Genomic DNA, 22,162 nt, shown 5'->3' with positions numbered 1-22,162 from the left:
TCTATTGTCTCCTAAAATTGAACTTGAATGCATGAATAGTGAATTCAAAACAATTATGATCTGTTTCTTCTACAATAAATATCAGATTTTATGGAAATGCCACAGGAGATTTAATTAATAATCTCAATCTAATAAACTAATTACAAATTGTCTACTCTGTTAAGAGCATTGCACAAGACTGACAAAAGGTGTATTCCAAGGAATGATCTCTACACACACAGAACAATTTGTCTCATGCGAATTAACAAAATCAATTTAAATTAGTCATCATGTTTTAAATCAATTGAGAGCGTATAAAAGCGAGAGCTTAATCCCTTGATGCTATTTATCAATTTATCAAAATTCTTGGTATGAAGAGTTTCAGCTTCAGACCTGTTCATCAGAAGTCAGCTCAAGACTGCTAAGGGGACATAAAGGAGATGGAACAGACATAACTGAACATGATGATTTGCTAGCTCGTCTGTCCCATAGATGTAGATTGCCATCCAGACCACATGCAAGTATTCTGTTGCCAAAAAATCATTCATGTTCTAAAATCAGCATTGAACATGTACAAAAATCAAAAACCTACATCACTAGAGCTTCAGTGAATTACTCTTAACTAATGAGTCGTGCATCACCAAGGCCAAAACAATTTCTGAAAGGAATTAACAAGATTTGTAATATAGAAATGTGAGAATCCAGATTCAATAATTTTTTCTCAGGGCCTCCCATGATTCCAGAAGGAAGAAACAGATGTCTTTAGGATTGTTCAGAGAATCCACAGCTTCATTCATTGTTTGTCTACATTTATTATCCACGTCAGGATCCATATTCAGGACAGTCAGCGAGAGAATAGAAGAGAAACTAATTAATTGTAATGTATCTATTTTATTATATTATCTTCTTATTATTATTTATTGTTTTATATCTATTATCTTTTCTGGTTATGTTTTCCTTTAGTTTTCTTTTGTCCTGATGTCTTCTCTATTGTATAGAGCCAACGTCTTTGTTTCCTGTATGTATTTATGTGTTTCTCTTCTCCTATTCTCTCTCTGACCTTTTGCATCCTAAAGATGGATCCTGATATGGATCCGAAACATCAACAAACAATGTGTCAAACAGTGGATTCTTCAAACAATCCTAAAGATAACCCTCACCACAGAAATATTAACTCTCTAAGAAACGGATACAAATAATTTCTCTCAAGAAGAGATGCCCGTACCTAGAAGCTAGTATAACAGAAACATAAAGCCAATCAAGCCAATAAAACATTAGAAAATTATTAATCTCCTAACAGAAACCCATTGTATTCAAAGCCATTACTCACCAGTATCCAGTACACCACAATAACAAAAACAAAGCTAAAGTCCAAAAACTGGACTACAAAAAATGCTATTCATAGAGCTGCTTGCAAATTAAGATTGCTTGCCATCAATAGGATTACCTTTTCCTGAGTCACCCATGATTTTGAGAATCTCTAATATATATTTGAATTTTGAAGTCGTTACCGATTTCTATAGAGCATTTCAGAACAACCAAAAGAAATATCAACACAAACAAAATGAGATCACAAACTGAGCTTGACGTAACACTTTCAATAATGTTGCTAGCAAATCATTCGCTTTTGCCACGTTATCTACTAGTTTGCACCTCTCTAGTGGAGACATACTAACCTACTAATAAAACTCATATGACACATAACTGAATGATCTAAACCAGTGTCACAGGGTTCGTCGAACCCAAAGGTTGAGTTCCGAAATTCGTCGAATTTCAAAAAAAATCTTAAGGTTCGTTTAAGTTCGAAAAGGTTCGGTTCCTGCTGCGTGCATTAATTTTATAACGGCATTCATATTGTTATTACCCTAAGATTTAGGTTCGAGAAGGTTCTGTTCTTGCTACTGTGTTCTAACTTGTACAGTATTCCACATAATCTCCCAATCTCCCAGTAAGCTTGTGTGCGATTTCCGAGTCATGGTTCAAATTTGTTTGCTTACGCGTTGACATTATTATAATTTTACAAGCATTATAATATATTGCAGTATCGAAATCTGCGTACATACATTATAATGTGTTAAAAGCATTATATTATAAGGCGTCAACATTATTATAATTCTATAAGTATTACAATATTACAATGAACTCAACGTACATGTATTACAAGCAATACAATATGTTAACACATTACAATGTATTGAACTCAGCTTATATGAGGCATTACTATAGGCTAATGTATATTTTTTATTATTATTATAATAATAATAATAAATATAAGTTAACCTAATTTAAAAATTATATATTTTTACAAGAATTATTTTTAATATATTTTAAATTATATTACATTAACGAAATTAGGGTATTGTTATTTTAAATATTATAAAATAATATAACGTATATTTATGAAAAATTATAAATTTATTGATATAGTATATGATAAAAATTATAAATATATATTAATTATAAATGAATATAAAAGATTTATGTAATTTTAATTATTATATATATTTTTAAAATTATATACATGAACGAACCTAATGGCGAACCTCATCGAAAAATTCGAACTCGAATCGAACTTAATTGTAATCGAATTCGAATTCGAACCCGAACCATGTGACATTGATCTAAACCAATCCAAATGCCCCATTTTAGTATTTCTTGCTAGCTTGACTGCCTTGTGCCAAAATATGCATTAGTATTCAGGGTATCCAATACTCGAGCAAGAAGTAAAGGCTTGGGAGGAAACCTGTAAACAGTTTCTGACCACCAGCATGATCACAACACAAGAAAAACTGGCATTGCAACCTATCAAAACCTCTCACAGGTGCAAGTGCTCATCTGAAACACAACAGGGTTTCACAACCCAATAATCTCAAATAAGGTCAAGGACCAATACCCGCCATTCTGAGCTCAAATACCAACACTCTTATACACCTAAACTGATTTCAGCCACAAAAACTCTGAAACCGTGTAGAAATTTATGCTCTTCCTAACTTTTATTGCAATTCAAAAATTGCACCACACAAGAGATTTTCCAGATTTAGCCATAGTGCTGGTATAAGGTATTAATTTATAGCAAACAATGGACAATATTCATTTCACTCCAACCCAACACCTAGGCAGCCCAGGAGAAAATATACCAAACAACCAACAAATTTTAACCCTTAGGGCACATTTTTCCAAACACAAGCCAGATCTGAAATCACTTATAATTGCTGCAGATTTACAGCACTAGATATGCTCTATTATCTTCGAGATCTTTCTCAAATAACTCAACAATTTCAGCCCTTAAATATCTCAAACCAACATGTACGATCAAGAAGACAATGAATGTTGAAAATCAAATCTCCAATTACACAAGTATAGAACACTTCTTATATATATATATAATATCATTATCATAACGCTGGCATTTGAGCTCTCCAAAACCCAAGAAGGCAAAACAATGAAAAACCTAGACATCACTAAAAATCGTTAAATATTGTAGCTCGGACTGGTGTTCTAGCCTTGAGAGGTATCATTGAGGCTACAAACACGGAGGAATTAATTATATCCATGCCCATGTAATATATCCTAAGTTTCACCTAAGGGAAATATCTTAATTATGTTAATTAGTGATTTATTAGATATTTCCTAAGTCTAAACTTAAGAAAAGTGGATAATTAATTGGCATTAGTTGGGATAAGAGATTTTCCTCTAGAAGCTTGTAGAAAGTTTCTAAGTTGATCTTAGCCATCGATTGGATCAAATGAACTTCTAATTGTGGCCATTCATTTGTAAATAAGATATTATAAAGGGAGATCATTTGGCAACTTTGGAGACACATCGAGTTGGTGATTTTTTAGAGAGACACTAAGAGAATTTTAGCAGTAGTGATTGGGAAGAAATTTGCCAGAGTTTATTCTGTTGATTTGGGGTAGCATCGGATGTGCTCTAGCCACGAAATTTGGTGGAGAGGTTGGGGCACATGAGACCTCCAATACCCAAAAAGGGTTTGGACAGATTCTAAACATATCAGGGGATATTAAAATAATTAATATTTTTAATGGAGTTTGAAGTCTAAACTTAGGGAAAATAAAATATTAATGTGTATTAATATGAATCTGTGTTAGAATGGTACAAAAGACGTGCATCACGCCAGATCTAATCTTAGCCATCGATTAGGGACTTAATCTCGGTTGTTGAGATGTCAACGGGAAAAGTATAAGAGGAGGCTTGAGGATCACTTGGAGAACACACCAAAGTGATCAGTCATTCTATTCTCTAGAGTGGGGTTTGCTAAGAGAAAGAGAGAATCAGTGATCGGGAGAGCAGCTGAGGGGCATTGAGTACAGAGAGATAGAGAGGCAGAGATAGTGCCGAGATAGCAGCAGAGCAGCTAGAGAGAGAGACGCAAGAGCAGACAGTGCTCACGCAAAGGCAGCTAAGTGTTGCACAGAGGACCAGAGGGGCCAACGTAGCTGATATAGGCTCAAACAACTGACGCAAGGACTCTTGGGGCTGACGCAGTGCCAACGCTGGGCTAGAAGAGGCTGACGCAGTCCAGATTGGGCAGACACTGGGGTTTCTGGGGTAGATTGGTGCTGAGTAGCTGCCAGAAGAATTATCCAGGGTTTCAACGAGTAGATTTGTCAGAAACCGAAAGGTATTACTGCTAAGGAAATTCTCTGTTGGATAGGCCAATTTCAGCACCCAGATTGTACTCTGATATTGCTTAATAAGAAAACCCTCAAATAGCTACACCGGTTTTCTCGCATTGGGTTTTTCCAGGGACATTAGTCCAAAAATAATGGTGTCATAAGGTGTGTTTATTCTTGTTTCTTTTAGTTGCTAACTTGTAATATGTTGAGCATGCACTAGTGTTTATTTTCAGTATTTACATTGTAAATAACTTGTTAAGGAAAAATAACAAGTAGGTAGGAATAAATCAGATAAAGTGCATGGAGGGTTTCTAACTAAGTAAATTTAGAAACCTCAACATGGTATCGGAGCGTGATTGCAGATCACAGGAGGACTAAAAGACAACAGTCGAGCGGAGCAATAGTAGTAGAAAAAAGTTGTCCCGAGGTGACAGAAGTTGTTTCTAGCAGCGCAGAAGCCAAGGAGTGTGACACAGAGCCAGCCAGGGGTAGGCAGAGGAAGCCGGGAGCTGCGCAGAGCCTCAAAGAAGCCAACAGTGCTGACGCAGAGGGCCAAAGGGCTGACACAAGGCATCCCAGGGCTGACGCAGACCCATCCAAGGTGACACAAAGCCAGTGTGAAGCAGAGAGGGGTTGACGCAGTTCACAGAGAGGCAGTTGTTGGGGCCTAGAAGGCTGCAGGAATATTGCAAAGTGGAGTTGGTGAGGTACTGTAGTCAAAACAGTACCTGACAGAGCAGGGCCAGAGGAGTTGTTACCAAGGGTTTCTAGCCGAGGAACCCGGATTAGTAGTGCAGTTGCACAAGATGATCAGAGTAGGGGGCATCTCGACAAGCAGCAGAAGGATTTTCAGGAGGGAAATCAGGACTCGGAGAGAGTCCAGAAGAGAACTTCCAGACGGGAAGTAGAGACTTAGAGGAGTCGAACAAAGAACTTCTAGGAGGGAAGTAGAGGAGCATCATGGCACTACACGGGGTAAGAGACCAGGATAGACTAAACGGAGCATCGAACTTCGCAGTCTGGAAGGCCAGAATCTTATCAGTGCTTGATAGGAATCGTGTCAAGAACTTCGCCTTGAAGGTAATAGCTGTCCCAGTCGACCCCGGTGATAATGACACGTACGAGGAGGCGATGGCAAGGAACAAGAGCATTATCCTTGACAGGGTCAAGGACCATGTAGTACCACATATAGCCAAGAAGGAAACAACATTTGAGATGTGGGAGGCTCTCAAGAAGCTGTACCAACATACTTCTGTGCAGAGAAGAATGCTGCTGGAAAATCAGATGAGGTCATATTAGATGAAGAAGGGAGAACCAATTGACACCTTCCTCGGAGGACTGAATGAGATCCGAGACCAGTTGACTGCTATAGGAGCGACACTGGATCAGGAGCTAATGGTGAGGACAACCCTGAATGTTGTCTTAGAAGATTGGGAAGTATTTGTCCAGAGTATACAGAGCAAAGAGACACTTCCACCTTGGGACGAGACGTGGGCAGCTCTTCGCCAGGAAGAGATCAGACGGCAGTCTAAGACAGGTAGCAACAGCAAGGGGATCAAAGTCAAGCAGGAGGAGGAAGATGTGGCCCTACCATCTAAGGGAAAGCAGGAGAAGCAAAAGAAGAAAGATCTCTCCAAGATCAAGTGCTTCCATTGTGGGGAGCTAGGTCATTATGTGACCCAGTGTCCAAGGAAGAAGAGTAAGGGAGAGTCTTCCGAGACTAAGGCAGTGCCAGCATGGGCAGAGAAGGATGTTTTGACAAACGATGACTGTGCCATGAGTGCACACATGCCACTTGGGAGGAAGTGGGGAGACATCGAGCTGTAGTTAGGTGGACTGCAGGCGATGAGGGGCAGGATCCTTGAGGTACCCAGCCTCTTGGATTAGACCTTGCTACGGAAGCCTCGACGAAGAGTAGCAGGATTGGCTGGGTGGGTAGAGACAAATGCGGATGGGGCGGCAGAGAGAGCTATAGTGCAGAGTCCCAAGACAGAGAGAGGCTAGCAGGCTGCAGCAATGCGAGAGGCACAAGAGTGTTGCACCAGTGTAGGATGGCACAGAGAGGTGTGCAACGATGGGAGATGCAGGAGAGTTGTTGCAGCAGCGCATAGGTCAGAGAGGGAGCACTTGTCAGCGGCAGACGGAGCTTTAGCATCTGTGGGTGTCTCTTGCCCAACAGGGAGGTCAGTTGGGAGATCAGTTACTTACTTCTCAGCAACTGAGTTGTAGTTTAGCAATGGGCGACACGATGCAACATGATGAGAGGAGGTGCAGTGCGGATGCAGTGTTGGGAGAAAGGACCAACAGCAGCACGGATGCAGAGGAAATTGTCGTACAAATACAGCAGTGGCAATGGCAGAACCATGGGCAGCAGTACAAGAGGCAACAGTGCAGAGGATGTTGGGCTGGGAGGCCTAGCATCAGCACAGGTACCGATGCCGGATGATCAGAGTAGTAATCAGTGACGAGTATTGCTAGAGCACAGTCCTCGCTAAGAGGGAGTGTTGATTTGGGGTAGCATCGGATGTCCTCTAGCCACGAAATTTGGTGGAGAGGTTGGGGCACACGAGATCTCCAATACCCAGAAAGGGTTTGGGCAAATTCTAAACAGATCAAGAGATATTAAAATAAATAATATTTTTAATGGAGTCCCTAAGTCTAAACTTAGGGAAAATAAAATATTAATGTGTATTAATATGATTTTGTGTTAGAATGGTCCAAAAGACATGGATCAAGCCAGATCTAATCTTAGCCAATGATTGGGGACTTAATCTCGGTCATTGAGATGTCAACAGGAAAAGTATAAGAGAAGGCTTGAGGGTCACTTGGAGAGCACACCAGAGTGATCAATCATTCTATTCTCTAAAGCGGGGTTTGCTAAGAGAGATATAATCAGTGATTGGGAGAGCAGCCGAGGGGCATTGAGTACAGAGAGACAGAGAGGCAGAGATAGTGTCGAGATAGCAGCATAGCAACCAAAGAGAGAGACGCAAGAGCAGCCAGTGCTCAAGCAGGGCCACGCAGAGGCAGCTAAGTGTTGCGCAAAGCACCAGAGGGGCCAGCATAGCTGATGCAGAGGTTCAGAGAGCTGACGCATGGGCCTCCTGGGGCTGACACAGTGCCAGTGTTGGGCTAGGAGAAGCTGATGCAATCTAGATTGGACAGACGTTGGGGTTTCTGGGGCAGATTAGTGCTGACTAGCTATCGGAACGATTATCCGAGGTTTCAGCCAGTAGATTTGTCAGAAACCAAGAGGTATTACTATTAAGGAAATTCTCTGTTGGGTAGGCCAATTTCAGAACTCGGATTGTACTCTGATATTGCTTAATAAGAAAACCCTCAGATAGTTGCACCGTTTTCCCGCATTGAGTTTTTCCAAGGACATTAGTCCAAAAATAATGGTGTCATATGGTGTGTTTGTTCTTATTTCTTTTAGTTGTTGATTTGTAATATGTTGAGCATGCACTAGTGTTTATTTTCAGTATTTACATTGTAAATAACTTGTTAAGGAAAAATAACAAGTAGGTAGAAATAAATCAGATAAAGTGCATGGAGGGTTTCTAAGTAAGTAAATTTAGAAATTTCAACATATTCTTCACAAAGGTTTCCAGTTTCTGAGTGATAGAAAGAGGCCAAACTATTTTGTAGAAGGAGGTCAAATTCGCCAATTAGAGATTTTTAGTTTATCAATGCGAATTGCTAGATCAAATTCCCAAAGGCAGTGCAATTTGTCAACAAGGGAAGATTAAGTTTCCTGTGACAATGCAAATTGTCGGGGAGGGCAGTGTGAATTTCCAGGGGTTGCCAAATTGCCAATGTGAATTGTTGGAGGCTGCTAGTGCAAGTTCCAAAGGGTGGTGTGAATTGTTAGAAAGGGACGAGCTGATCTACAGATGGAGACAGTGAAGTTTCCCAGTTCGATTTGCTCAGAAGTAAAGATAAAATTATTGTCAGAGCTCTGTTAGCATTGGATAAACCAACGTTCCCCGTGTGTTTTGCGACATGGACTAACCAACTCTCGTCGATCCTTATCTCTGGCTGTGCGATCTTTGACAAACACCTGCGAGTTTTGGTCTTGTTGACCACGGGAGTGGCACCTGATGATTATATGAAGACTCTATGCCCAAGGATGATCCAGAGGACACTTGTATCATCAGATATCATCAGTCAACAGAGTTTTTTAACTCTACTTCTATCTTCTCATCATCTTTCTTGTACCCAAATTCCACACCTTGCGAGGAATTGTAATAAGTGATACTAGTAATGATGAGTTTTGAGTCTGTAACAGGCCTAGGATGTTGGGACTTGATCAACAAACGAGTACATCTTGGAGTGTTTTTTTTATCCAATTAATGATCCCTTCTTTCTCAGAGGCAAATAATTTTATGGGTTTTTTCACTCACTTTTTACCCCAAAGTTGGGGTGACGGTTTGAAGGTTGAGCCCCTAACACATCTTAGTGTCTAGAGTCGATGTATAATACCATACTAGATCACACAAAAAAAATCGTGGAATTTGGTTAAGTTTAGGTACTCATTTTTAAATTTTTTAGATTTTTCGCAGGTCAAAAATTGCAAATAAAATTGTATTTAAATTGCAATAAGTGTAGTCTAGAGAAGTTGTATGGTGTATGAGTAATCAAAATTACACTTCTCACCCTCAACTTTCTACTATGACACACTTTGAGGGGTCAAAAATGCGTTTTGGACCCTCAATATCCACATTTCCTAAGTTTAGTGGAAATTGTGGCATTTAATTAGGCTAGAAGTAAATACAATAGAGAGAAATAAATTATGCCATGTGACAAAATGACGTGGAAATGACTTGGAAATTCTCCTAAGTCAAAGAGTTGAGTCAACAGACATGTGGAAGATGACTGAGCACACTACATCATAAATACACCATTATTTCATAAAATCGAATTTCCCAGAGATAAAGCAGCAGCTGCACATGGAAAATCGAATTTATTGGAGGAGTTTATGCACTGAAGGAATATTCCACAGTGTATTTAGACTGAAGATTAGGTGTGACCTCATCTCACACTTATCTCAGGTTCTTCTACTCTTAGCACTCCACTCTGGAGGACTACGAGTTGCACATTGAGGAATCACCCAGAGCTATCTAGGGATCATCTACATATGTGGCATCAGTTAGTTCGAGTTTGCATTTTTTGACTGGAGTTATCACGATACTTGGATTCACTCATGGATGATTTTACTATGCCATATATGGAATTCGATTTCCTTGATGTGCACATATGGAATTCGATTTTGTTCTGATGTCTCTATCTTCTCCACATCGAACTTGACTTATCTTTCCTTGGGATTTGCTCCAAGTTCAGTTCTCACATGCATTCTTCCTTGGGATTTGCTCCCAACTCTCTATATAAGGAAGCTGTATGCTCTCATATTGCATCATGTAATGAGCTATTGGGCTTGAAGAAACTCTGTCATTTTGTACTTGCATACTTTCGTAATACAATCAAGACTTTGGGGTTATCTAGCTGGTGTTCTCTTGGCATTACGGGGTAATGTCCTTTCATGCTACTGCTATTGTGTTAAATTTCTTTCACATATTGAATTAATATTAGTTTATACTTTATACTTGTCATCTTGCTTGGATTGATGTGTGCAAGCTATCTTGCACGTCATTGATTTAGAGTAGTATTCTAAGGATAAGTTTGCCAATTCATTTTAGGAGGAATGTTTGGTTTATCTTATTCATTATATTGCTCTAATCTTGTGCAAACTAATACATGTTCAAGCGTGTAGAAAAGATCTTTTGTATTGTGTGCAGGAATCCATCTAGAAGTGAAAGAAATTTCAATTAGATCAACTCACTCCTAGAGTCACAGCGATCCAAGACTCGGCCATTTTTTCGCTTTCAGTTTTCCATCCAACGAAGAGCAAAAGGGAGTTTTCTTACTCTATAGCTACTTGATCATCCATTTAAAATTCAAAATACTTTTTTGATTCTAGTTCTTTCAAAGTTATATCTCCTATTCAAGAGTCATTTCTAAAGCTAGGCAAGTATGGGGGTTCACTCCCATTATTTGAGCTAGTACTTTGTAAATTAAATTTTAAGTTTAGTTTTGGTTTATTTTCCCTAATTTTACACTGACAATTGATAAAAAAAAATTGTTTTGCAGCCCATAGGCTTGAACATTAGGCAGCAAGAAGCTTGAGAAGAAGCTTTGGAAAACTACTCACTTGTTTGTATGCAGGACCCCCTCACGCTATCCAAAGATTGATTTCTAGGGAGGCCATAAGCACTTGGGAGAGACTTGCAAACTCATCTAGGCTGTGGGCCATTTGAGCCTTGTGAATCTCTTTTGGAGAGTTTTTTCCATCTTCAAGTTTGTTGTTGTTATATTTTTGGGGAGAGATTCTAGCTTTGTTAGAGTCTCATCTTTGTAAAGATCTCTCTCGTATTGTGGGCTGCCCTCTTAGAGGCATTTTTACCCGCTTTAAGCACTAATAAAAGATAATAAAAAAATGTTGGAGGGAGCTTGGGATTTTTCCCATGGCATCCCCCTTCCTCATTTCGAGAAGGGATTCTTGTGGGTGGCTTAATCTTCTTTTTAGTTTTTCTTAGCTTTCTAGCTTATAATTTCATATTGTGCATGCTTAAAATCAACACATTTCACTCTACATGCAAATTTTGTTAATCTTGTATTTAAATTCCCACATGCATACGCTCTCAAGTTTTGCAAACTATTTCTCTTTGAATCATTTGCATGAAGCATTAGTTTAATTTGGGGAATTAACACAATTTGCACTTCATTTAGGCATTTTAGTATAGGAAGGCCCCAAGCCTCACTAAAACTTACCTCCAACTTAAGTTGGTTGAATAGACTTTTAGGGACCCTCTACCTCTATTGACTCCTCATTGTGAGATCCAAATATTTGGGCGAGGATGAGGTCTGAGGACTAGAGTTCAATTGTAACTTTGCCTTAGCACCAATCAAATAAAATGAACCAAGAACAATATTCCATCACATTTGCCTTGGTTTTAAGTCTCACATGAAAATCTTATTTCAAGAGGCACTTTGGATGCAAGCATTGTAATGTCTTTTAATTTTGCAACAAGTTTAATTTTCTTGTACTTGGAAATTGACTCATCTTTTGGTTTAATTGCATATTGTCATGAATGGTTGATTTCACTTTCAAGTACTATTATTTTGGGTTGCAAACTTAATTGCATGTTGTCATCTTGGTCTAACATTTGAGTTATTTTTATATCATTTTGAGCAAGATAGTTTCCAGGCTTTGATTTGTAGACTTATTCATCTTGAAAGCATTTATAATATCTTGTGCTAACAATTTATTGTTTCACTTTTCAGGGTTATTTTGGCTTTCCATTTGAAAGCATTTCACTTCATTTTAAGCAAAATACAATTTCATTTCTTAAAGAGCAAATACTTGGAAGGCACTGGTTGTTTATGTATTTCATGCTTATCTTATGAAGGTTATTGCTCATATTAGTTTTTTGCTTATAAATCTTAAAGAGATAATTTATTTAACTCTAACAATTCTCCTAGAAACTCACATCCTTTTTAACTTAACTTTTCATTAGGGACCACCCCCCTTAGCTAATTTAGGAGATAGCTCAAACGAAGAGAGTCAGGATTAATTTGACAGCCCCTTCTCTGAGTTCCCTACCACCAACCACACCTTGTGGGGTTGAAGGCTTTTCTCACTAACTTGTAGGAAGGTGTAGGCGGCAGGGTCAACAAGTCTAATGGAAATCGTGATTCCCAACAAATGGTATCAGAGCGTAGGTCATGAGTTTGATACACACTCGACTTGCATTGGGAGGGAGATTGTTGGACATTGGATAAGCCAACACTCCCCGTGTGTTTCGCGACATGGACTAACCGCCTCTAGTGGATCCTTATCTCTAGCAATGGGATCTTTGACTAATACCTGCAAGTTTTGGTCTAACGGAAATTGTGATTCCCAACAAGCTTGGATAGTTTCAGGCAAGCAGTTGTAATTTCTCAATACTAGTTTTTGTTGAAGATATTAATATAAACCCTCATATCTAAAAATTGGTTTTCCCACATTAGGATTTTTTCTGGGACGTTTGTCCAAAAATACTTGTCTTCATTATGGGATTGGTTTCACACATTTTCCGCTATAATTTTAATTTTGTTAATGGTGTTTTTCAAGTTTTTATTTATTGTTTTTAGCTGAAGATTGAAACGTGGTGTGTATAAGTAATAGAAATAATAAACTGGGTGAATAGCACCTTCTGGGTAACCAGAAAATTTCACAAAGATCTCCAACAAGCAAGAATTAACTTTGGCAAGCCCTCCTGCGCTTCAACAACAAGGTTGGATCACACAAACTCTTCACACTAGCATGATTGTCTTCCTTAATGTTTGCAAACACTAGCCATGTTGCATGATACAAGTACATGGGTAGACAACTCTAGTATTAGCCTCCATATCTACATGTCCATCCAACGGTTTGAATACTCAAACCCTAGGTCTTCCACTCTTGCATCATCACAAGCACAAACACCTTCATGGATTGTCAAGAATACAAGAATGCCATAATCTTACCCCAATATTACATCCCAAAACAACAAATCTCTAAAATCATGCAAGTTGTCTATGTCTTCTAGTAAGGTAGAAAAGCTAGAGTTACAACAAGAGGCATAACAACAATCACCATCTTCAATGTCATGTTCTTCTTTGGAGTTTACATGTGTAGCTCAAACCCAAGTCTTCACAAGCAATAACCCTAGCATCAAACAAGAACACTCTCTCCAAAAACATCAAAAACATCTCTCTTTCCCCTTATCTTCTCCTAGAGTTTCCTCATGTGCCTTGGCATTTAGCTCCTAGCTTTTCCTCATGATGGATAAAAGGACTCTCTCTCTCTCTCTCTCTCTATATATATATATATATATATATAAGAAAGGTACAGGAGAACAACAATAGATATGTTCGCCTATTGCCACAAAATCTCGCAAGCCTACTACAAAGCTCCCTGAGGCAAATTTAGACCTTATGGCAACAAGAGAGGCTTCCCTATCTAATTCACCTAAAGGATATTCAACGATAAACGTTTAAGCCAATGCAAGTTCTATAAATTGGAACAAGCTACTGGCAAAGCCTAGAAGGCTGAGATGATCTTTACCAGGGTTCAAGTACTCTATCCTCGAACCTCTTCGATAGATTGGCAAGTTGTTATAAGTTAGGGTTTGATAGATATTCAATGATATGGCTTGCAATGTGATATAACAGCTAGAAAAAATAACCCTCCAGGGATGGATCAATAAAGTTATAAGGCTATCAATTAGGCATGCAAGGTTTAGGGTATGCAAGCGAGGTTTTATGGCTAAAACATGCAAAAGACAATAACAGAAAAGATGACCATGATTAGAAGGTGTTATTATGCAATTAATCTTATTTTTCCTTTTTCAATCCAATCCCCATTAAAAGGTCAATAACACATTAGGTTAAATTAATATTTAGCATAATTTCAAAAAAACTAACCCTAACCCTAGATACGTAGAATTTAGAGAGAAGAGAGAGAAAATATATAAAGAAGAGGTTGATCCACAACTACCATACTTGTTCCTTGATCTAATAGAGAAATGGACTTTTTTTGGGCAAATTCAATGGAGACAGCGTTGATGAAGAGGGTGAGAAAGCAATAGTCTCCTCTTACAAACCCTAGGGACTTCTTTAAATGGGACATCATTAACCTTAATTACATGTGAAAACCCCCAAGACAAGATGCATTCCAAACACTCTAAGCTAGGTGTAGCTGACATGAGAAAGGTGGTACCATGGAAAGAGTGTCTTCATGACTTCCCCATCATCATCATATAGGATAAGTGAATAAGAGGTCTTCACTTTAGCCTTCAAAAGTTAGGGGTTATTATTATTAGTTTTGTTCAGAGATCTAGGGGCAACTAGATTAGATAATTTCTCTTTACTTTGATAATTGCTTGTAATGTATTTTTACTTAACTTGATTAGCTTCTTCTTTCACTTGATTATGATTAGTGTTCTTATCATCAAACAGCTACCAAACAATAAAGAACAATGAGACAAAAAGGACACAAGATATAGGCTATCATCCAGGGCCAAAACCTCTCCTCTTGAGAGGAAAACCCACAAGAAATCTTCTCTTCTTATAAAACTTCAAATGACGAATTCCAAGACCTACGACCCTTGACCAAGACCCCTCCAAGACCAAGTAAAACCTCTCCTTTGAAGAACTTCTTCTAGCGAAATCAACTCAATTCAAACCAGCCTCACAACTATTGCAACCCTTCTTTTGAGGTCAACTTCGGACCTGCAACTTTGACTATAATTTCGGCGTGCAACTATCAACCCTTGCTGCAGACACCATAGGTAGCACATGTGAGGGATTTATGGTGAATTTCGATTCATTTCTTCTTCGCTGGGGCAACCCTCTCTTCCTTGATTACTTGGCTTGCAAACTTGTCTTCCTTTGCAACTCGTCCTTACTACAATAAAGTGATACCCTAGATCTTGCACGTGTGAAGAGAGGTAGCCCAAAACAGGTCGGAATTTCAGTTTTACTTCTGCTTTTGTTTCTCCTTCTTCTCTTCGCTCTTCTTAGGTCTTCTTGTCTTCTTGATCGAACTTGTTGTGTGTGTTTCAAATGAGGCTGAGTGCTACTTATTTATAGCTTTCGATGGTGGTCAAATAGCCCTGTCTTGAAGTCAACTTGTCCTCTTATAGTAGGTTGACATCTCCCTCAAGGTCGATTTGTTGCTTGCACATTTGACAAAGTTTTGGAGGGCTTTTTATTCTAACTTTGACTCAAATAAACCTTCTTTACAATATGTAACATGCCCAAAAGAATCTTCCATACATGATAATGACTCTTTTACGACTTGTAGACTCAAAGACAAGCCCAAGAAGCACTCAATGGGTGCTTGACCTATAAATCAAATAAACTTGAGCATGAAACCCATGCCTCAAGAATGACAATAATAATTTTGTTTTTCTCTTTACATCAAATTCATAAAAACATGATTACATATGTCATTATGAACACCGAACCTAGTTACATATTTCAACAAGTTTCCACTAGTGTGCCTTTAGAGGAAGCACTTGGCATCGAGTTACCATTTATTAGCTTTTTTATATTATTTTTTCTTCTTTTCCTTTTATGCTTGCTTGGTGCTTTCTTCTATGTTCCTTTTTTTTAATTTAAGAATGGAACTTAGGGATTAAGGCTTTTTTGCAAGATGGCATGGCTCGTGTGTATAGTAATATGACTTTAGTTGCTTCTCCCTCAAGCATTTTAGCTCTTTGATTTGATTCAAACATCTTCATACATTGGACCTATCATAGAATTTGACCTTGCCACATGACATACAGTAAGTCAATCATGAAAAAGGGAAATGATACAAATGCATGAAAATGTTGATGAAATGATGGGTTGTTAAAAATGGCTAGGGAAAATGAAGGAAATGATATGAAACACCTACCTAGGTCACTGGTGGTAAAGCTCAACTCATAGGACACACTTATCTAAAAGTAAATTATGAACACACCATGGAACAACCTAGTAAGGGAACAATTCAACAGTTATGAAGCCATTATAGAATACACCAATGATCGCTAGTGGTCATGACCCTCATCCAAGAAGCAACATTATCGTATGTGACAGGAAGAACATAAGGTAAAACACTATCTGGTACAATCTCCATCAAACACCTGACATATGGAGGTTAGCTTAGCAAATTCTACAAAGGTCTTTGGCAAACATCCATGGATAATCCAAACATCTCATCTGTGGAACTACTTGCTGTGATCAGAATCACAGGTGCATGGATCCTTCAGTCACCCCTACAACTCAGTGGGTAATATCTGGCTCCAACATAGGCGTGTGCACACAAAACCTCTTGGATTTTCCCTCCACAAATCATATAAAAGAAAAAATTGCCACACCTGAACTTGTCAATGTGAGAAAATGCCATATCAGATAAACCAATATGCTCCATATTTTGCTGCAGTGATGATTTAGGCTTCCTCTTCAATACCTGGAATAAAACAAGACAGCATATTTTTTTGTCATCATACAAATCATGCAACCCTGGATATATAAACCAGTAAGTCCTCTTGCAGTAAAAACCAGATCAAATATATCTGTCCCAAAGTTTTATACACTAAAACAAAATAGGAGCATAGAATTAAAATTCAATATGAATGCACCAATAAAAAAACTGAACATTGTTCCACATGCATTCTATTTCATTTTTATCTTTCTTCATATTCCCATCTCAAAATGACTAGATGAATCGATGACTGTTTAGAGGACATAATCAAGCTCAGCATTGACATGTTCATGGTGTTCACAGCGATGATGGGTCTTCTTCTGATTTTGATGCTGACTTATGTTGCTCTTCTTCATTATTCTACTCATGAGTCATGACTAAGTCAGTTTCTGTTCCTATGGGAGCATTTTTCAGATATATTATCTACTACAGTGTCTAGGGTTTACCTTCTTTGGTTCAACCCCTTTCCACCTTATTGTCTACTCATCCTACAGTCTAGATGTTACATTCTAGTTTCTCGCTTTCGGGTGATCCTCTAGTAACTCCATATTGTTGTTAATTATTGTTCTTCTAAGTCCCATTGAACTATTTTGGTCATTCCTAGACATCAATATGATTTCATTTCATCTTACTGTTATTATCCTCTTAACCTAACCTGTACTAGCAGATCTGCATCATGGCTTCCTTTAACAGTTTCAGCTCAAAAGGCTCTAACAAAGTGTACAATACAGCAAATGTTCAAAAATATGGACTTGCAATCTTCACATATTTTATATAGCACTCAAAAGGGAATGCATTGCAATTACAATTTTTTGCTAAATTTTGCTCATTGCAGATGCATGCAATTACAATCTCTGCTACATTTTGCTAATTGCAGATGCTTGGAAGTCAACCTTGCTAATATTAAGATAATGCCACCTAGCCAAAAGTGGGTTGTCAGATGGTCTATTCCCCATTTCTCATCGTTCTGAGAATTTCAAGCATCTTCTATGTGACTATACTTTGCCAGATCATGCTCGAGGTTTGTTGCCTCATATAAGTAGTGGGAAGTCGATTTAGGAAGTTTCATTGTCACAAACACTCATTTACTAATCTAGAGAGACTCTGCACTAGTATTATTTTCTCTTGGATGCAATAGAGCACTAAGGTAGCAAATTGTCTTGGGGAGGATATTATTGCTTGGAGGGATTTTCTCTTCGATTGATGAAGTCATGCTATGGTGAATTGTCCTATTTTATTGTGAATATCTATTCCACTTTGCAACCATTGTAGAATTATGGTGTCTATGAAGTTTTCTTAATACATTGAATATTTTATGGCTCTAAAATATCCTTTGCAAAATTTGTCAGCAAGTATCCATCTATGAAACTTAGTATAGCTTTGCTTCACCTTATATCTCCAATTGATTGAAAGCCGCTAGGGTTAGATTGAGATAAGATAAGATAAATTTATCAAAAGTCCAACAAATGACCACAAAAGTAGGTCAATGGGACTGAAGAAGAGTAAAAACCATATAAATAGAATGTCGGAGTGCAAGTGCAACTCCTAGAAAAATGTTGAAAATAACATAAAGAATGAAACAAACAAGTGTTATTGTTGTCGCGACGTGCATATAAAAGACTGTGGCATGATACAAAATAATCAATAGTCTACCAAGAGAGAATGAGTGAGATAGGAGATCTAGCAATGGAGCTAAAGGTGTCAAGGGCTCCTGAGTTTGATGACGATGGAAAGGGAGGCGAACTAGACATTGGCTCACTATTGAAATCCCCTGAAACTGACGGTGGCTTTAGCCTTATGATCCTGGGGGGCTGTAGGAGCGAGGGATGCTCCTAGCAGCTAAGGTCAAACAAAAGAAGCTCTTAATTGATATATAGTCACTCGTATGGAACTAGGTGGTAATTGGATGGGTTAGGGGTGCCCTACTATGAAACTGTAAGGACCTTGTTCTTTTGGTGCTCTAAGAACATGTGAGCTAATGTACAGTTTAGCATCATCGAACTGGTCTTGATGATATTGGTTGATCTCCCGAAGTGGGAGACGAAGAAAAGACTCGGATCACCCTTCTATTGTCTAGTGCACCATGAACTTCTGCCCATTGCTTGTGGTTCTAATGTGGAAAATCCACATGAAAGGAAGAGGTGATCATGTAGGTCATCCCAAGGTGAGGCATGGTTTGTAGGAACTGAGATTTGTGGCTGAAAATTTCCCTGTTGAAGAGGGCTAAGCATTGATGATCCTAGTGCTTGAAGAAGGTAGGAAGGGAGCCTCTTGAACCTTGATAAAGGCAATGATAACATCCTCTGATCTCATGGTATATGGGTAATCTAAAAATGAGGTGTGCCTCTGTCTCCAACTCTTGTATGTGGCACATTTGGTGGATCCTTTCCAACAATGGTATATCGTGGTACGAACCTTGCCTTGTATTTTTTAATGCTTCGATCAGCACCATGCTTGATTTTGCAGGGCCATTTTGAAGTAACCACGGATTTCCCATTCGATCTCGACACAACCTCCCATACGTCGTTCTTTATAATAGATTTGTATTCTTCGGCCATAGCATCCTTCCAGACTTGTTCTTTAATGGCTTCTTCAAAGGTGGGAGGCTCAGCTTGAAACATATTGCTCATTGCCACAGCATATCACTGGTCCCTGAACGGCTTCTTGCTTCCTCTAAAGGTTCCTCTTGCAGGAATGTGTCTCTCAGCATCTTGTAATGTGTCACAAAGCCAAAGTGGCCTCTTCCTGGCAAGAGATCACATGGAGGAGGATCCAAGGGTCCATAAACTCCATGGGATCATCAACAATATCTTTCTCAGATTCTGGCACAGAAGGACATTCTAGAATATCCATGTCATCACCCTTCTCAAGAGGAGGAGGCGGAGGAAGGTCCCTTGGTTTCCCAAGAGCAACGCCTTCATCGAATGTTACATCCCTGCTAATTCAACATTCCTTTGACCAGGAATATATATTCTAAATGCTTTATAATCTTCACAATACCCAACAAACGTACCTTTTCTTCCAGTGGCTTCCAGCTTGTTTCTTTTTGTCTTTCGAAACATAAAAATATACAAGGTAGCCAAATATAAGGAGGTGACTAATGTCGGGCTTGACACCTATGAATACTTCTTTGGGGGTCTTATTTTCTAATGCTTAATGAGGCACCCTATTTTGAACATATATCGCTATATTTGTTGCTTCACCCCAAAGGAACTTTGGTAGCTTTTGATCATGGAGCATGGCTCAGGCAACTTCCACAATCGACCTATTCTTCCACAATAGACCACAATAGACCTTTATTTTCTTCCCTGTTTGATTTTTTACCAAAGCCTTGAAATTTTTGAATATTTTGAAGGCCTCATCCTTATGCTTCAAGTAATATATCCATGCCTTCCTGGAGAAATCGTCAATGAAAGTTATGTAGTAGAAATGGCCTCCAAGAAAACGCATAGGCATCGGTCCACATATGTCAGAATGAATGAGTTGGAGGATGTTGTTCGTCTTGTTCTTGCTAGAGGGGAATGGTCCCCTAATTATCTTCCCACTGGCACACCATGGAAATACTCCATCAAGTTAAGCTTGAACATCAAGAATCCCAGAGACCAACTTCTTCAATTTTGGAAGTGCTTCATAGTGGAGATGGGCCAATCTTCGGTGCCACAGGTCACTTTGATGATTTGTGTCGTTGACCATTTCTAGAAGGGGTCTTCTAGTGACTCTATAGAGTCCTTCAAATATAGATCCCAATGTGAAAGCATCTCTCATAGAGGATCCAACAGACCAAGTAAGATATTTTCCTTTGATGAAAGCAACCCTCATTTCTTTGTCTTCCAAAGCATATATGGGTACCAAATTATTCTTCAATCCCGGCACATACATCACATCATGAAGAAAACCCCTGAGTCCAAGTGAAATTTAATAGACCCAAAGCCTTTAACGGGATGAGTGGAGTTATCTCGAAGAATAATCTTCAAACTTGACTCCCTCTCTACCAAATTAGAGATAACTTCCTTATACCCAGAGAAATGATGAGAGGCCCCATCATCAACCAACCAACTACCCCAAGTATCCAGAGGAGAGGAACTAGAAAGTGCAGAAATAAGGATATATTTAGATTGATTAGTAGCATTACTTTCATACCTAGCATTTCTTGACCTCTTTTGTGAATGATAGCCTTTTTCACAATCATTGGGAGAGTCTCTTCTTCTTCTATCATTCCTTCTTTCATCTCTTCTATCATATGTCATGTTGTTGTTGTAGCCATGGTTCTTGTTGTAGGACCTTGAAGTATTTCTCCTACGAGCATCTCGCTTTTCAAGGTAATTTTGAGCATAGTGACCTTTTCGATGACAATTGTAGCATTCAACATCTCTATCTTGTCTTCTTGAGTCCTTGGAGTCTCGGATCGCTTGACGAGGTCATCTTGCATTAGATGGATTTCCCTTCCCTTTCTTCTTATTCTTCTTCTTCCCTTGAGCAACGAAGGCAGTAGGCTCTCCTTCATTTGGCCTTTGAATTCTTCCCCTATATATCATCAATCTTTCCTCTTGATTGCATAGATCAAGTAGCTCATCAAAAGAAGGGATCCTTTCCTTATTGTTGATAGAAGTAATGAACATGTCCCATGATGAAGGAAGGCCATTAAGGGCAGTCATCACCAATCCCCTGTCCAATACAATTTCTTGAGCAATCTGGAGTTGATACCTGATTCTAGCGATTATCATGAAGAATGATTACACAGTCTCTCCCTTGTGCATCTTAGATTCCTTTAGTTGATTTTTCAAATCCATAATCTGGCTCAAATTGTTCACTTCATACATAACAACAATTTTATCGTGCATTTCCTTAGATGTCTTCAAAGAATAAATATAAACAAGTAGATGATCTCTTAAAGAATCAATAATGATCTTCTTCGCTTTATTCTCACAGTTCTTGTACTTAGACTTGACAGCTTGGGGATCATTTTCTGGTGGTGCTGAAATCTTTCCTTCCGCATATTCCAAGACACCATACTCATCTAAGGTGACATTAATCCTGGTCTTCCAAGCTGCAAAGTTAGATGCATCAGTTAGCTTTTCATTATCCTTGAAGAATGAGGTGGACATTTTTACCAAACTAGTATGACTTCTCAATCAGCTACTAGAAAATGGATGCTCTTGCTCTATGTCTCTCGGGCTTGTCTTCACCTCAACTTTGATACCATGTTAATTTTTCATCACGAATTGTTCTATGTTGCAACTATTACTTCAATAATTTCCAAAAGCATCCAAATTACAATTTTCACTTCTTCAATTAACCAATAACAATAGAGCAATAGTAGATAGAAGAATTATACAATGTCGACAATGAAAGACATCCAAGAAACAAGAGACACAATATTTGGTCAATGACCAAGGGAAAACCCCACAAGGAGGAAAACCCCTTGCAATTCTTCTTCCATTAAATTGTCTTCAAATGTTCAGCAGAGAGAGTACATCATTCAAGAGTCAAAGTCAAG

The 22,162-nt window shown here is 38.6% G+C and overlaps 1 protein-coding gene across 2 annotated transcripts in view; it reads right to left on the bottom strand.

Moving 5' to 3' along the window:
* The window catches only part of LOC149153498 (uncharacterized), a 425,412-nt gene that overhangs the window by 224,146 nt on the left and 179,104 nt on the right, over positions 1–22,162 (bottom strand). For both annotated transcript variants that reach the window (XM_089441366.1, XM_089441367.1), the window contains 2 exons: positions 16,559–16,650; positions 373–505 (listed from right to left, as the gene is read on the bottom strand). In XM_089441366.1, the coding sequence (XP_089297492.1) occupies positions 373–505; positions 16,559–16,650 (225 nt within the window). The remainder of the gene's footprint in view (positions 1–372; positions 506–16,558; positions 16,651–22,162) is intronic.

This window comes from Pinus tabuliformis, chromosome 9, assembly GCF_031772625.1.
Source record: "Pinus tabuliformis cultivar Carrire ecotype Pingquan chromosome 9, CPIR1, whole genome shotgun sequence".
Taxonomy (NCBI): domain Eukaryota; kingdom Viridiplantae; phylum Streptophyta; class Pinopsida; order Pinales; family Pinaceae; genus Pinus; species Pinus tabuliformis.
The sequence above is the reverse complement of the archived record's forward strand: the minus strand, read 5'-3'. Positions and strand labels throughout refer to the sequence as shown.